The sequence below is a fragment of the Pseudonaja textilis genome, chromosome 3 (genome assembly GCF_049901715.1).
Source record: "Pseudonaja textilis isolate UNSWEBS1 chromosome 3, rPseTex1.2, whole genome shotgun sequence".
Classification (NCBI taxonomy): domain Eukaryota; kingdom Metazoa; phylum Chordata; class Lepidosauria; order Squamata; family Elapidae; genus Pseudonaja; species Pseudonaja textilis.
Genome location: NC_141992.1, coordinates 1645237 through 1660983, shown reverse-complemented (window position 1 = coordinate 1660983; position 15747 = coordinate 1645237). Strand labels below are relative to the sequence as shown.

The window sequence follows — 15747 nt, the reverse complement described above, 5'->3', positions numbered from 1 at the left end:
AGCCTTTGATGGAGTAAGTAACAGATGTTGACCTCTTGTCTTTTCAAGGTCACGGCGTTTCACCGGGACTGCAAGCAACATCTGGCCCGGTGGCAGGCCAGGGAGAAGGACCTCAACGTCGTGGAGGTCCAAAAGGACACCGAAGATGCTCTCCGGCGAATGTCCGAGGACTTTTCAGAGGAGAAGTTCCAGCAGGTGAAACTCCAAGCCTCCAGCATGCACAGCGAAAAAGGTCGCTTGATCTGGAGCGATGCCTTGGAACGAAGCCAAGAAGCCAAGCGGATCCTGGAGGACCTTCTGGTCAGCCTCGAGGAGGCCAAGGGAATCACGGCAGGAGACTACGGGGAGAAGAGAAGCCCTTCCGCCCCTAACTCATCTTCGTCAATCCCAGTTGATGTCCTCACCGTTGATGAGACGTTGGAGGCCACCAACAACCTGGAGCCCTTCTCCAAAGAAGCCACGGACAGAATTGATTCCTCTCCAAAGAAGCCCTCAGATATGGATGTGAGAGGCCACAAGGAAGCTCCTCCAGGTACCATCTTGGAATTGGGTGGGCTTGACCACCGGGATTTGGCCGAGGAGCCCTCCGGAAGACCTCAGAGGGCCTCCTGGGATTCTTCTCTCTTGTGTCGTTCTTCTGCCTCTTCTCCCAAAGCCGAGCCAATGCCAGGAACCAGGGACACTCTACCACCCCTAGGCCACTCCTGTGCCCCTCTACTGGTGAGAGGCCCACCACGGCCTCAGAAGCGAGAGAGAGCCCAGTACTTCCAGCTCTCCAGACACGGGAGTTTTTCGTCAGAAGACGCCGATTCTCAGAACTCCTCCGAAGACGCCGTGGACTCCAGTAGCACGTGGTCCATGGAACTGCAGGGTCTCCGAGGCGGCGGGGCTCAGGAAAAAGGACTGGGGATCCTCTACTTGGAGAACCACAGTCCAAGCAGTGGTTCAGGTCCGGTGAAACCAGAGACTTGAGGTGCTGTGAGTTCTGGAGTTTCTTCTAGGTCTTCTTCTAGCTGACCGATCTGGTGCTGAAAACATTCCTTGGTAGTTCGGGAGCTCCAATATCCCAGCTGGATTTTCGCCGCAAGCCCAATTCTGCTCCTTCGCTCTTGACAGGGCAAGCCCCTGGTGTATATAAAGAGAGCAAACCCCACTCCCATCTAGCACTGATGGTGTTACCTTGGCAGGTAATGAAACGTCTGCAAGAAAACAACCAACCTTGGAGAGCACCGAGGACCACACAGTCCCTCCTCCCTTTCCTTCCTTCCTTCCTTCCTTCCTTCCTTCCTTCCTTCCTTCCTTCCTTCCTTCCTTCCTTCCCCTCTGTAAACCTAACTCCCTTCTAGCACTGATGATGTTCCCTAGTTGAGTCATGAAACATCCGCAAAGAAACAACCCAGCTCAGAGAGCACCAAGGAGCCCACAGTCGTCTTCCTTCTCTTTCTTCTCCTTCCCTTTTTCCCTTCCTGGTCCATAGACATGATTGAATGGATGACCTCCTTCTTCTTCTCCCCCTTTCTCCTCCTCCTCTTCTTCACCCTCCTCCTCTTTTTTTCCTCCTCCTCCTCTTCCTCCTCCTCCTCCTTCTTCATCACCTCCTTCTCCTTCTCTTCTTCTTCTTCACCACCACCTCCTCCTCCCCTCCTTTTCCTCCTTCTCCTCTTCCTCCTCCTCCTCCTTCTTCATCACCTCCTTCTCCTTCTCTTCTTCTTCTTCACCACCACCTCCTCCTCCCCTCCTTTTCCTCCTTCTCCCTCACCACCTCCTCCTCCTCTTCTTCTCCTTCTCTCCTTCTTCTCCTTCACCACCTCCTCCTCCTCCTCTTCTTCTCTCTCCTTTTCCCTCACCACCTCCTCCTCTTCTTCTCCTTCTCTCCTTCTTCTCCTTCACCAGCTCCTCCTCTCCTTCTTTCTTCACCACCACCTTCTTCTCCTCTCCTTTTCCTCCTTCTTCACCACCACCACCTCCTCCTCTTCTCCTTCTCTCCTCCTCCTCTTCTTCTCTCCTTCTCCCTCACCACCTCCTCCTCCTCTTCTTCTCCTTCTCCTCTCCTTCTTCTCCTTCACCACCACCTCCTCCTCCCTCTTCTCCTTCTCTCCTCCTCCTCTTCTTCTCTCCTTCTTCTTCTTCACCACCTCCTCTTCTTCTCTTCTTCTCTCCTTCTCCTCTCCTTCTTCTCCCTCACCACCTCCTCCTTCCTCCTTCTTTCTCCTTCACCTCCTCCTCTTCTCCTTCCCTCCTTCTTCTCCTCTCACCTCCTCCTCCTCTTCTCCTTCCCTCCTTCTTCTCCTTCACCTCCTCCTCCTCTTCTCCTTCCTCCTTCTTTTCCTTCACCACCACCTCCTCCTCCTCTTCTCCTTCCCTCCTTCTTCTCCCTCACCACCTCCTCCTCCTTCCCTCCTTCTTCTCCTTCACCTCCTCCTCTTCTCCTTCCCTCCTTCTTCTCCTTCACCTCCTCCTCCTCTTCTCCTTCTTCTCCTTCACCTCCTCCTCCTCTTCTCCTTCCCTCCTTCTTCTCCTTCACCACCTCCTCCTCCTCCTCCTGAGGCTGGATTACCGTTTATTCATGCAGACTCGGATCCAAAGTTCCTTAACATTTTTATTAAAAAAAAAACCCCAGCTTTATTGGTTTTGCTTCTCATCCAAGGAGCTCCTTCGGTTCTTGAGAAGCGAAACATCTTCCAGGGAAAACAAAGGAAGTCCAGTTGTCTTTTGAGAAAGCACCTCTGGATGACGTGACCTGGATGACGGAGAATCTCCATCGACAATTTTCCAGGGGGGGTTTAAAATAAAGTCCTGAACGGCCCCTACAGAAATACGGCTAGAATTGGAGGAAAAATAAAACGCACAACTCTGAAAGGTCTTAAGGTCACGTTCAGACTGGCCTACCTCGCAGGGGTGAAGCATAGAAACAAGTGGGAGGGTCTTACCCATTCGGTAACCTTTGCACTCCTTGGAGAAACGCAGAATTAAGTGCAAAGGGGAGGCTTTTTGGGGGTGGGGAGATGTGGAAATTGCTATGAAAAAAGAACATGTGTTTTTAATCTCATCCATTTTACGTTGTGGTTTTTTTTTTTTTTAACCCAAAAAGAAGCAAAAAGTACTTCTTGGCTCACACAGATGTGTTTGCACTTATTCTTGTTGCGTTTGGCAGAGTCTCTTGTGTCTGCGCTGTGTGTTGTTAAGCCTTGTGGCTGTGCTTCTGTCTCGCAGCGCTCGGTTCTCAGGTCAGGAACGGGGAATCGACCTCTTAAGACTGAAGGTAGAATAACAGGGTTGGAAGGGAACGCAGAGGTCTTCTAGTCCACCCCCTGCTCAGGCAGGAAACTGTACATCGGGGGTCCTCGACATGGAACCATCACCTCTCCCTCCACCCTACCGCTGGGCCACAAAGCCAGAAAGGTTGGGGAACTTTGCTGTATACAATTCCAGACAAACGGCTGTCCAGTCACTTCCCAGAAAACCTCCAGTGATGAAGCCCCGAACAAGTGAAGAAACACGGCTTGGAATGTAGAATGGACTTTCTTCCCTCCCTCCTTCCTCCCTCCCTCCCCCTTCCTTTCCTTCCTTCCTCCCTCCCTTCTTCCTTCTTCCTTCCCTCCTCCCTCCCTCCTCCCTTTCCTCCTTCCTTCCTCCTCCCTCCTCTGCCTCCTTCCTTCCTCCTTCCTTCCTACCCTCTCCCTCCCTTCTTCCTTTCCTCCTCCATCCCCCCTCCCTCCCTTCCTTCCCTCCCTTCCTCCTTCCTTCCTCCCTCCCTTCTTCCTTCTTCCTTCCCTCCTCCCTCCCTCCTTCCTTTCCTCCTTCCTTCCTCACTCCCTCCCCTCTGCCTCCTTCCTTCCTCCCTCCTCCCTTCCCTCTCCCTCGCTCCCTTCTTCCTTCCTCCTCCTCCCTCCTTCCTTCCTCCTCCCTCACCCTCCCTCCCTTCTTCCTTCCTTCCCTCCTCCCTCCCTTCTTCCCTCCTTCCTTCCTCCTCCCTCACCCTCCCTCCCTTCTTCCTTCCTTCCTCCTTCCTTCCTACCCTCTCCCTCCCTTCTTCCTTTCCTCCTCCTCCCTTCCTTCCCTCCTCCTTCCTTCCTCCTCCCTCCCTCTCCCTCCTTCCTCCTTCCTTCCTTCCTTCCTTTCCTCCTTCCCTCCCTCCCCTTCCTTCCTCACCCCCTCCACTCTGCCTTCCTCCCTTCCTTCCTTCCTTCCTCCCTTCCTCCCTCTCCCTCCATCCCTTCTTCCTTCCCTCCTCCCTCCTTCCTCCCTTCCTTCCACCCTCCCCCTCACTCCCTCCTTCCCTCCCTTCTTCCTTCCATCCACCCATCCATCCAAGAGCCGTGGTGGCACAGCAGTGGTTAGAGTGCAGGACTGCAGGCTCCTTCTGCGGCCTGCCAGCTCCCTGCACTTTGGCGGTTCGTATCTCACCGGGCTTCATTCAGCGGACTCAGCCTTCTGTCTTTTCCAGGTCAGCAAAATGAGGACCCAGATTGTTGGGGGCAAGAGAGGGTGGGGACGCCCCGCGAAGCGGCCTATAAGTCCAAGTGCTCTTCTTTTCTTCCCAACTCCCTCTCTCCTCATGTCTGTCTCCTCTATACCTCTTCTTTCCTTCTCCTTAGAGCGTAGAAGGATCGAGTGAGAAGGGACCTTGGAGGTCTTCTAGTCCAACCCCCTGCTCCAGCAGGAGACCCTACCTAGACCATTTCAGACAGGTGGCTCTCCAATCTCTTCTTTTAAAGGCAACCTGTTCCAACCAACCCATGGAACAGAAGTTGCCTTCAGAAGTTGAGGGAGCTTCATCCCTGGAGGATTTTAAAGAAGAGACCAGACTGCCCTCTCTCAGAAATGGGGTAGGGTCTCCTGCTTGGGTGGGAGGGGTTGGACTAGAAGACCTCCAAGGTGCCTTTTAACTCTTACCCATGTAGATGGCCTACATGGTTCCTTCCTATTCTATTCTACTCTACTCTACTCTACTCTACTCTATTATATTCTATCCTATTCTCTTCTATATTATATTCTATGCTCTATTCTACTCTATTCTATCTATTCTACTTATTCCATTCCACTCCATTCTTCTATTCTGTTCTGTTCTGTTCTATATTTTCTGTTCTATTCTATTCTATATTTTCTGTTCTAGTCTAGTCTAGTCTAGTCTAGTCTACTCTACTCTACTCTACTCTACTCTACTCTACTCTCTTCTCTTCTATATTATATTATATTCTATGCTCTATTTTACTCTATTCTATCTATTCTACTTATTCCATTCCACTCCATTCCATTCTTCTATTCTGTTCTGTTCTGTTCTGTTCTATTCTATTCTATTCTATTCTATTCTATTCTATTCTCCCTTCCATTCCAGGTAGGCCAAGCCTTGGAGACCTCAGCCTAAGAGAAGTGGCTTGCCGAGACTTGGCCGTTCCTCTCCCCGACGGTCTACTCAAGAGAGACGTGGGCCGCCCCCTCCTCCTCCTCCTCCTCCTCCATCCGTGCCATATCTCCCTTCTGCAGCCAGCCGGATCTGTCTCCATCTCCCTGGTTTGGGCAGATAATGGGAACCTTGATGGATGCTAAGGGCCGTCCCTTTGTTTCGGTGATGGATGAGCGAAATTAATTACGCTGGCCTTTGAATGGAGACTTCAAGGGCAGGATGGCAAAGATGGGGGAAGACAATGGATGAAAGGGACTCCTTCCAAACTTCCCTTACAAAAGAGAGCCGGGTTGAGGCTTTGGGGAGGGGGCCTTTGTTTCTCCAGGCCCCCACCCCACCCCTGGAAGTGCTTTTGTGAGCGATGGGCAATCACAGCATCAAAGCAACTTTAGACCCACCAGCCACGTCAGGTTTTCTTCAAATTAATTCTTCGGGAAATCATTCATTCTCGCCCAACCGTTTACTTCGTGGTTACTATTCACAGAGTCAAATAGTCCTTACGGCTCCTGTTCAGTCCGACTGTCCCGGATGTGATGTAGGTTCTTGGACTTCTTGTCAGCAGGGTGGAAAATTAGGGGTAGCTTTTTTGTCCCATCGTGGTTTGGGTCCTTGGGGGAAGGGGAGGGAAAAGGAGGAGAGAGAAGGCCAACACTTTGGCGGTTCCGAGTGGGATAAGAGCGGGGGCGGTGTCGGAAGAATTATCCTTCTGGGTTCAGTTCCAAGTGGCGAGAAAGACACTGGAAACACGGGAGACGGCTTGGAAGGATGGTCTCGTCAGGGATGGGATTCAGCCGGTTTGGGCTGGTTCGGGCGAACTGGAAGTTAAATTTACATCTGGTTCACAGGACCGGTAGTTGTACTGACTGGCTGGCCCTGCCCCTCCCGCCCCGGCCCTCCCAGGAGTCTACGTGGCCTATTTTGGATGCAGGTAATTGCAGGGTCCCTCCTGGAAGTTCCGGAAACGGGCCTGTTTTTGGCTTTCAGGGGGCCTCTGGAGCCCGGGGGAGGCCGTTTTCATCCTCTCAGAAGCCCGAGGGAAGCCTCCGGACTCTGGGGGAAGGCGAAAAATGCCCTCCCTGGAAGTTCAGGAAGTTCCGGACTCTGGGGGAGGCGAAAAATGCCCTCCCTGGAAGTTCTGGTAGGCCACACTCACCCAGCAACCAGGCAGAGAACCGGTTATTGGGGTTTTTGAGTCCCACCCAGCTGGGTTTAATGGTGAAACAGAACCACCAAGGCCATGTGATTCTGGGTAGAAGACCACACGAAGTGGAGAGAGGGTTATATTTAGACCGTGGGCTTTGAACTGGAGCTTCCTGTTCCTGTGGCAAGGGCATGTTATCCTATTAGTTGCAGCCAGACTCCCATGGGGCTATGCAGTCATAGCAGAGGCGGTCCATGTCCCAGGCTTGGTGGAACCTTGCTGGCAGTGGTGGTATTCATCTGGTTCTCACCGGTTCAGGTGAACCGGTAGCAAGGATTGGGCACGGGTTGCTGAACCGGTAGTAACTTCTGGCTAGCCGTGCCCCCAACCCAGACGCCCTGTTGCTGCTAGCTCGCTTTCCCCGTCTGCCCGATGCTCGCTCACCCCACCCGCTCGACGCTCGCCCGCCCAGCCCCTCCTTAAGGTATTTTTTTAAACTTTCCGACAATCAGCTGTTCATATGTACAGCTGCGCCGGGATCCCTGAGGCCCAGGAAGGCCCCAAAATGGAGCGTGGATGGAGTGGGTGCTGTGTGCCCCTCCCTATAGTCCATTTTTTCCCTTCCAGAGCCCCAGAGGAGACTTCTGGGAGCAAACATGCCCCCCCTGGAGGCTCCCCTGGGGCTAGAAAGGCCCCCCATAATGGGGTAGGGGGGGATGCTGCCAAAAAAGTGCCGCGCCCACCCAATCACATGGCCGTGCCTACCTAGCCACGCCCACCCAGCCACACCCACAGAACTGGTCGTAAAAAAAGTTTGAATCCCACCAATTCTGCTTGCTGGGTGATGCAACGAAGGGGAATTCCTCTTGTGGCTGAATGGCTTGACCCCGAATGGATAATCCCATCCTCCTGGAGCCGAGGTCTTTCATCTTGCAGATAAATATTTGTTTGGGGCCGGGAGCGAGGGCTGAGTTTCTGTTTGCTTAAAAAAAAAAAGATTATTTCTCTTTTAGGGGAAATATTCTGCCTTCTTAATATTTCCTAGAATATTTCACTCTTCTAGGAGATAGGTGGGTGCTAACTTTCTACAGGAGAAAATTTGTCAATGGAGCGGTCTCTGAGCTGGGGTGTTTTCTTGCAGGTGTTTTATGATAGCTCAGATGATGTTGCCTAGCTGGGTCATGAAATACCTGCAAGAAAAAAAGGACAAGGTCAGAGAGCTTCAAGGACTCCACAGTCCTCTTCCTCCTCCTCCTCCTCCTCCTCTCCACAAACCCCATTCCCTTCTAGCATTGAAAATGTTGCCTAGTTGGGTCATGAAATGTCTGCAAGAAAACTACCCAGTTCAGAAAGCACCAAGGACCCCACTGCTGTCTTTCTCCTCCTCCTCCTCCTCTCCACAAATCCCATGCCTTCTAGCACTGATAATGATCCCTAGTTGGGTAATGAAATATCTGAAAACAACAACAACAACCAAGCTCAGGACTCCACACAGTTCAACCCTGACCTACAAAAACTATCTTCTCTTACACCCAGCCTTCCCCAAATGGGTACACACACCCCCATCACTCCCAGAATCCTGGGTGCAAGCTCAGGTTACACTGTTGGGGCAAACGTGAATTTCTTTCAGAATATAATATCCTGGTTGAAGCTTCTTCGCTAAGTTTAATCAAAACTTTAGGGTCTTAGACAGAAAGGAAGGGAAGGGAAGGGAAGGGAAGGGAAGGGGAAGGAAGGAAGGAAGGAAGGAAGGAAGGAAGGAAGGAAGGAAGGAAGGAAGGATTGATTTATGGATCATTTAGTAGCTGTGTTTACACGACCAATTTAACCTGAGCTGCACATTTTCTGGGTTGCTAGAGAACATTGAAACATAAACCAAAGAGCCTGGAGCTCCGGAACGAGTAAAGATACTCCCCGGATTAACTCTGATCCATTCTAACCAAGTTTGCTCTATCCTTGGGAGGGTTGCGAATGCAAGCGGTGAAACAAGGGCACAGATAACTCAAGGACATGTGTGTGTGTGTGTGTGTGTGTGTGTGCGTGTTTGTGTGTAAAAGAGCTGGTGTTTCTCACACACACACACACACACACAGGCCAAGACATGCCTGCAGGAAAACCTCCTTTTTCCTCAGCTGAGCTGAGCTTGGTGAAAGAGCCTCAACGTTTTTCAAAAAGGGGAACCACCTTTGCAAGCCCAGCCAGCAATCGTTTCCTGCCAGGCAGGGGAGAAGCTCTCTGGGACTTCCTGTTTCTGCTAGCTAGCCTGTCAGCCCCGACCCTCCTCCGTGTCCCCTGGACTCCCCTCCTGCTCCCAAAAAGGGAGAGAAGCCCTTGATAAGACATGAACTTCCTTCCCTTTTCCTCACGTCAGCTGGGAAGCATGTTTTGCCATCTCCTTTTGCAGAAAAGGCGAAGTTTTGGGTCGTCCTTTGTGCAGCTTTCTCGGTCTCCGGAGCTTTGGGTCAGGCGGTCTCACGCAACACCACCCGGCCTCTCTCTCCAAAAAAGAAGAGGAGATGTGTGGGAAGGGACCCTTGAGGTCTTCTAGTCCAGGGGTCGCCAACCTTTTGGACCTCGGGGACCACCAAACTCCTCGTTTTAAATCCCTCGGACCAGAGACCCTGGGAAAATCCCCCAAAATGTCTGCGGGAAAATTCCCTACCTTGTTTTCCTACCGATCGATTGTTCTTTATTTGGGATCGCAGGATATCGTCTCCAGCTCCGTTCTCAGGAGGGGAGAGAGAGAGAGAGAGAGAGAGAGGGAGAGACTTTTGGCTTCATGCAAGGAAAGCAGCAGAAGCCGCAGAAATATTTCTTTCTCTCCACCAAACTCCGCCACAAATGAGTCTTTTTTGCCGGTGCAGCCTCTTGGCGCAGGAGGCCTTGCAGGGTCCCAAAGGCTCATTTCTGGCGGAGTTTGGGGGAGAGAAAGAAAGACTTTGGCTGCTTTCCTTGTGTGCAGCCAAAAGCAGAAGAAGAAAGAAGCGGAAAGAAGCAGCCCGGTGGCCAGGCCAGGCGTGTAGGGCGAGTGGGGCAAATTCCCGCCCTCTGCCCTTTCCCCCTTCCCCTCAATCCTCATGCTGTGTGCAATGCAAGCGACACAAGCCTTGTGTTCCCACAGGTCATGTGGGCAGCGCAGCCTTGTGTTCCTGTGCAGCCTGGATTAATTGATTTGAGAGTGACATTTCTCTGCGGACCACCAAAATTTTCACCACTGGTCTAGTCCAACCCCTGGCCAAGCAGGAGACCCCTAGCTCGGGGTCAGCAACCTTAAACACTCAAAAGAGCCACAAAGGTTCTAACTGAACCCCCCTGTTCAATTCTGGGGCTGACCAGAAGTCCAGTTCCCCCACCATAGAGTCTCCTCCTAGTACGGCATCCTTTTTTTTTCTGCTGACCGGAAGTCTGATTCCCTGCACCATAGAGTCTCCTCCTAGTACGGCATCCTTTTTTTTTTTTTTTCTCTGCTGACCGGAAGTCTGGTTCCCTGCACCATAGAGTCTCCTCCTAGCATGGCATCCTTTTTTTTTTCTGCTGACCGGAAGTCTGGTTCCCTGCATCATAGAGTCTCCTCCTAGTACGGCATCCTTTTTTTTTTTCTCTGCTGACCGGAAGTCTGATTCCCTCCACCATAGAGTCTCCTCCTAGCATGGCATCCTTTTTTTTCTGCTGACCTATCCTCCTCCACCCAAAGCCCTTTCAATTGTGCCCTATCAATTGAGCCAACCAGAAACCCCCCACCCTTGCCATAAAGTGTCTCCTGACGCACCATGCTTTCCCACCCACCCCCAACAACCCCCACCCCCACCTCCTCTCAAAATTGTGATGCTGACTGGTGACAGGGAGCCACAGCAGAGGGATGAAAGAGTCCCATGCGGCTCCAGAGCCACGGGTTGCCAACTTCTGCCCTAGCTAGATCATTCCAGACAAATGGTTCATTGGACGGGTGTCGCCATCCTTGTATTAAAAGTCCTGGAGAAGGAAGAAGTCAATGGGATCCAGATGGGATCTTCAGAGGAGGAGATCTTCGGTGTTGGTCCTCTCGTGAAGAATTGTGGAACTCTTCACATGGGTGAAGTCCTCTGGTGAAGCATTGCTAGAACCAAGGAGGAATTTCCTAATTTCCTAAGAATCGGCCAGTGGAAGTTCTGGGTGCTCAAAAAATGGAGGCTTTTAAAAACAAGGACAGATAGGCAGAAAAAACAGCTTCTATCCCAGGGCAGGAGCTCTGTTGAATTCTACTGCGTTGTGCAGTGTTGGTGTGTTGTCGGGGTTTTCAATTCAACGTGTGGAGGGTGAAGGATGTGGGTTTGTGTTTATTTTCACGGTCATGACGTGCACTGAAGACGGTGTTTGATTTCGTCGTACGAGCTGCAATGACGATAAAGACTAGACTAAACTGAACTAAACTAAGAAAAGAATGGACAGCCATTTGTCTGGGTTGGCAAAGAGTCTCCTGCTCGAGTAGGGGGTTGGACTAGAAGACCTCCGAGGTCCCTTTCAATTCGGTTATTCTATATTCTACTGGCAATCTTTCACAACGACCACTTTACAATGATAGAGATCACGTGAAGTATTAATGCCACTTTATAAGGCCTTGGTAAGGCCACACTTGGACTCTTGTGTCCAGTTTTGGTCACCACGATGTAAAAAAGATCTAGAAATTCTAGAAAGAGTGCAGAGAAGAGCAACCAGGATGATGAGGGGGCTGGAGGCTCAAACATAGGATGAACGGTTGCAGGAACTGGGCCTGGCTAGTCTAGGGAAGAGAAGGACCAGGGGAGACAGGAGAGCAGCCTTCCAGGATTTGAGGGGCTGCCCCAAAGGAGAAGAGGGGGTCCACCTGTTCTCCAAAGCACCAGAAGGCAAGACTAGAAATGATGGATGGAAACTCATCAAGGAGAGAAGCAACCTGGAACTAATGAGGAAATATTTGATAACGGGGAACAATTAATCCATGGAATAATTTGCCTCCAGAAGTTGTTTAATGCTCCAACTTCACCATCAGGGAGGCGTTACAGGTGTCTGAAAATGAGGACTAATAGATTGAGAAACAGTTTTTTTTTTCCAAGGCAGCAATTGTCTTGAATCAAACAGTGCATTTGTGATTTAGTCCTATTATTATTGTTGTTGTTGTAATTGTTCTAATTTTTAAATACTCCGTAGCGTGATTGTGATGTGGTGTTTGGGTCACTGTGCTGGAGTAGCTTTCATGGAATGCAATGACAATAAAGGTTATTCTATTCCGACACTGGAAGTTTTTATGCAGAGATTGGATGACCATTTGCCTGAAATGGGATAGGGTTTCCTGCCTGAGCAGGGGTTGGACTAGAAGACCTCCAAGGTCCCCTTCCAACTCAGTTCTTCTGTTCTATTCTGACTCTGTGGTTTCTTCCCCAAACCCCAAACACTTCAACCTTAGACCGTCTACTATTGACCTCAACCCTTTCCTAAGAGGTCTGTAGGGAGCGTGCATAAGCGCACCAACGTGCCTACCGTCCCTGTCCTATTGTTTATTTTTCTTCTATGTACCCATTTCATGTTTTCATAACTATGTTTATACTTATATCTGTTATCTTGTAAGTGATTGACAAATAAATAAATAAAGCAAAACACAAATATACTAAACAACGCTCTGATGTTTGCTTTCTATCCAACGGCGTCACCCTGAGCATCAAAGCCACAATCTCTGTTGTGAGTCACGGGATGGCAATGTCCAGGCAGCCACTGGACACCGTCCCCCATCCGAAGTGCCTCTGGAGGGGGGAAAAAATCCCACTCCAAGTCTAGGCTGGGAACGGGTCAACCAGGGAAAGCCACTTTCCGGGACGAGGGTGCAGCTTCCTGCTTCTTCTCAAAGCTGTCAGAGGGGAGGATTTGCTTCCTCTTTCGCTGCGTTAGAGGCACCCAGCGGCAGGGCGACTCCAGACACCCGTCCTGGTCTGAGCCGAAGGTCCCCGGGAGTTTGGAGGTGGGAAGATGCGCAGGGAAAGCCTCCTGGTGCTCGGGATTTGCTGCTTCCTGTCCTCCTCTGAGGGCGTAAACCCAGGTTTTGCAGGCAGGATCACCAAGAAAGGATTGGACTATGGTAGGTACCCAGCTGTTTTTTCCACTAGAGCCCCCTCTGTGCCCCACAGCCAACCGTCGGACAACGGGTGGGGTGCAAGGAGAACAGAGTGGGGTGACTCAAAAGTGACTCTCTCGTTTAGAACCGTTGGAAGGGACCTTGGAGGTCTTCTAGTCTAACCCCCTGCTCAGGCAGGAGGTTCTATATCATTCCTGACCATTCCTGACCAAGACGGCTGCCCCGTCTCTTCCTGAAAGCCTCCAATGTTGGAGCAGCCACAGCCCCTGACAGGCGGCTTCGGCTCCACCGGTTGATCGTTTCTCACCGCCCGAAATTTTCTCCTTAATTCTCCGTCGGAATCTTTCTTTGACGATCTTTCTCATCTGTTGCTTCTTGTCGTGCCTGCGGAGAACGACCCCCCCTCCCTCTTCTCTGTGACGGCTCCTCAAAATATTGATAATGCCATCCGGTCACCCCTCTTTTCGTTAGATTATTCCATTCAGCTGGAAGGGACCTTGGAGGTCTTCTAGTCCAACCCCCTGCTTAGACAGGAAGCCCTACGCTATTTCAGACAAGTGTCTGTCCAGCCTCACCCACAATTTCTGGTGGCAAGCAGTTCCACTGGTTAATTGTCCTCGCCATCTGGAAATGTCTCCTTAATTCCAAGTTGTTTCTCTCCTTGATGAGTTCGTCGAACCAGCCATAACATTAGCAGCCCGTCCCTGACTTGACCTCTAACAAACTATACCTCTCTCTCTCAAAAAAAAGACCCAAGGTTTGATGGGTTATTATTATTATTATTTTTTAGAGAGATTTAAGGTTTTAGAGATTTAATGGCCAGGTTTTTGCACATTCTCTATTGGAGACTGTGACTTTTGATGGGTTTTTTCTAACTTCTAATATTGCGGGGTTGTGTCAAGTCCGAAATCACCACGGACTTTGCCAGTTTGGTGCTTTGCTAAATAAAAGAAATTCTCTTGCAAGATGGACTTTGTTCTTTTCTTTTCGAAATGGATTTCGTCACTTGGAAAACTGACACGCCGTTTGAGACCCGTTACTCGTGACGGACTGATTGCAAACATAGGGTTACAATCTGGTGGTGATCCGAGGAGGAAGGTAGTTGCTAGGCGGGATGGAAATCCCATCTCTTTTTAACCTGCGTTGCAACCTGTGTAAAAAAAAGCCACGAAGTTGCTTGTAACCAAGAGGAGAATCTTTTGATATGGGATGAATGAAGATACAACTGGCCCAACAGTGGGCAGAGGGGCACAACGGCTTGAGAGAGACATCCCTGTGGGGAGTGGTGGCTCCTACCACATCGAGGTTCATTGAGCTGCCACTGGTCTTTTTAAAAAGGACACCAAAGAAGAGAATAATGTGGTGCTCTCGGAGCTGGGTGGTTTCCTTCCAGACGTCTCATGACCCAACTAGGGAACATCATCAGTGGTAGAAGGGAGTGGGGTTTGGAGAGAGATTGGGGGTGGAGGAGGAGGAAGCAAAAGAGAAAGACAGCAGTGTGGTCCTTGGTGCTTTCTGAACTGGGTGGTTTTCTTGCAGATGTTTCATGATGAAACTAGGGAACATTTTCAATGCTAGAAGGGAGTGGGGTTTGTGGAGAGGAGGAGGAGGAGGAGGAGGAGGAGGAGGAGGAGGAGGAGGAGGAGCAGGAGCAGGAGCAGGAGCAGGAGGAGGACTGTGAGGTTCTCGATGCTCTCTGAGCTTGGAAGTTTTCTTACAGACGTTTCATGACCCAACTAGGGAACATCATCAGTGCTAGAAGGAGTGGGTTGCAGAGAGGAGTGGGGAGGAGGAGGGGGGAGGGCAGAGAGGAGGAGGAGGAGGAGGAGGAGGAGGAGGAGGAGGAGGACTGAGGGATCCTTGGTGTTCTCTGAGCTTGGTTGCTTTCTTGCAGACATTTCATGAGCCAACTAGGGAACATCATCAGTGCTAGGAGGGAGGGGGGCTTGTGGAGAGGAGGAGGAGGAGGAGGAGGAGGAGAACTGTGGAGTCCTTGGTACTCTCTAAGCCTGGTTGTTTTCTTGCAGACGTTTCATGACTGAACTAGGGAACATCATCAGTGCTAGAAGGGAGTGGGCTTGGAGGAGGAGGAGGAGGAGGAGGAGGAGGAGGAGGAGGAGGAGGAGGAGGAGGAGGAGGAGGAGGACAACTAAGAGCAAGAAGAGGAAGAAGAGAAGGACAATTATGAGGTCCCCGGTGCTCTCCGAGCTCAGTTCTTTTCTTGCAGACCTTTCACGGCCCATCTAGGGAACATCATCAGTGCTGGTGAAAGGCAGAGAAGTTACCTCTTCTAGCACTGATGGTGTTCCCTAGCTGGGTAATAAAACATCTGCAAGAAAACCGCCCAGCTCAAAACAACACCCAGGATTTCAACAAATATGACACATTTCATCTTAAAAAAAAAAGAATGAGGAAGTGATAAAGTAGTAAAAAAACAAAAACAAACAAACCGCCACCAGCCCGTAACTCGCCCATTTTCTTTCAGCGTGCCAAGAGGGCGTGGCCACCTTGCAGAAGGACTTGCCTGCCATCACCCTCCCTGAATTCTCTGGCTCCTACAGAGTTAAAATGATAGGAAATGTCAACTACAGGTTTTACAGGTGAGTCTGTTTTTTTTTTCTCTTTTAAGACTTGGGATGTCCAGGTGAATCTCTCAGAGCCTCCAAACGGGGCAGCAGCTGCTCTTTGCAGAAGTATCACAGGTTAACAGAGTTGGAAGGGATCTTAGAGGTCATTTAGTCCAACCCCCCCTCGCCCCCCCAAGCAGGAGACCCTATACCATTTCTGACAGGTGGCAGTTCAGGGGGTGGAGACTTCTTGGCTGCGGGATGTTTTCTCCAGATCTTTTCGCACCAGTCAAATGAACTTGAGGACACGGAGAAACCCCCAAACTGCCTCAACGACCCTCTAAAAGGGTGCAAATGACCGGCTCTCTGCAAGGAGCACAAATCCTTCCCTTCCCCACCATCCAGTCAGAGCTGAAGAAGCTCCTTGGATGAGAAGCGAAATGTCTTCAAAGAAAACTTAACACCGGCGATGACTCGCTTAACAGCTGTGCCAAGAAAGGTCGTAAAACGGGGCAAAACTCACATAACAAAATGTCTCACTTCACAT

At 50.7% G+C, this 15747-nt stretch overlaps 3 protein-coding genes and 1 long non-coding RNA gene across 6 annotated transcripts in view; 3 read left to right on the top strand and 1 right to left on the bottom strand.

Moving 5' to 3' along the window:
- The window catches only part of KIAA1755 (KIAA1755 ortholog), an 82444-nt gene extending 81180 nt beyond the window's left edge, over positions 1-1264 (top strand). Inside the window, 1 exon segment of the mRNA XM_087928686.1 lies at positions 49-1264. Within this exon segment, the coding sequence (XP_087784812.1) occupies positions 49-972 (924 nt within the window). The 3' untranslated portion in view covers positions 973-1264.
- A 198-nt stretch (positions 1265-1462) lies between these two features.
- On the top strand, positions 1463-3117 carry LOC148125979 (uncharacterized). Of its 2 annotated transcripts, XM_087931956.1 has the most exons (4): positions 1463-1811; positions 1851-1893; positions 1962-2418; positions 2525-3117. In XM_087931956.1, the coding sequence occupies exons 1-4, from the start codon at positions 1480-1482 to the stop codon at positions 2737-2739; spliced, it is 1047 nt and encodes a 348-aa protein (XP_087788082.1). In that variant the 5' UTR covers positions 1463-1479; the 3' UTR covers positions 2740-3117. The 2 variants fall into 2 exon arrangements, with proteins under 2 accessions (XP_087788082.1, XP_087788081.1); XM_087931955.1 differs by having other exon boundaries at positions 1463-1893.
- LOC148125980 (uncharacterized) lies at positions 2021-2528 on the bottom strand. The gene is made up of 3 exons (XR_015743353.1): positions 2453-2528; positions 2256-2304; positions 2021-2135 (listed from the first exon to the last, which is right to left on the bottom strand). It is a non-coding gene; the product is annotated as an uncharacterized LOC148125980 (long non-coding RNA).
- Positions 3118-12432: 9315 nt separating the features above from the next.
- The window catches only part of LOC113452151 (lipopolysaccharide-binding protein-like), a 55114-nt gene continuing 51799 nt past the window's right edge, over positions 12433-15747 (top strand). For both annotated transcript variants that reach the window (XM_087931949.1, XM_087931948.1), the window contains exons 1-2: positions 12433-12636; positions 15119-15233. In XM_087931949.1, the coding sequence (XP_087788075.1) occupies positions 12528-12636; positions 15119-15233 (224 nt within the window). In that variant the 5' untranslated portion in view covers positions 12433-12527. The remainder of the gene's footprint in view (positions 12637-15118; positions 15234-15747) is intronic.

What these genes read in the sequence shown, in the direction of transcription:
- LOC148125979 (XM_087931955.1), top strand. Translation starts at nt 1,480, where the DNA reads ATGATTGAATGGATGACCTCCTTCTTCTTCTCCCCCTTTCTCCTCCTC. An exon ending in TCCTTCTTCTCCTTCACCAG is followed by an intron (nt 1,894 to 1,961) that starts CTCCTCCTCTCC and finishes CTTCACCACCAC; the next exon opens with CACCTCCTCCTCTTCTCCTT. An exon ending in TCCTTCTTCTCCTTCACCTC is followed by an intron (nt 2,419 to 2,524) that starts CTCCTCTTCTCC and finishes CTTCTCCTTCAC; the next exon opens with CACCTCCTCCTCCTCCTCCT.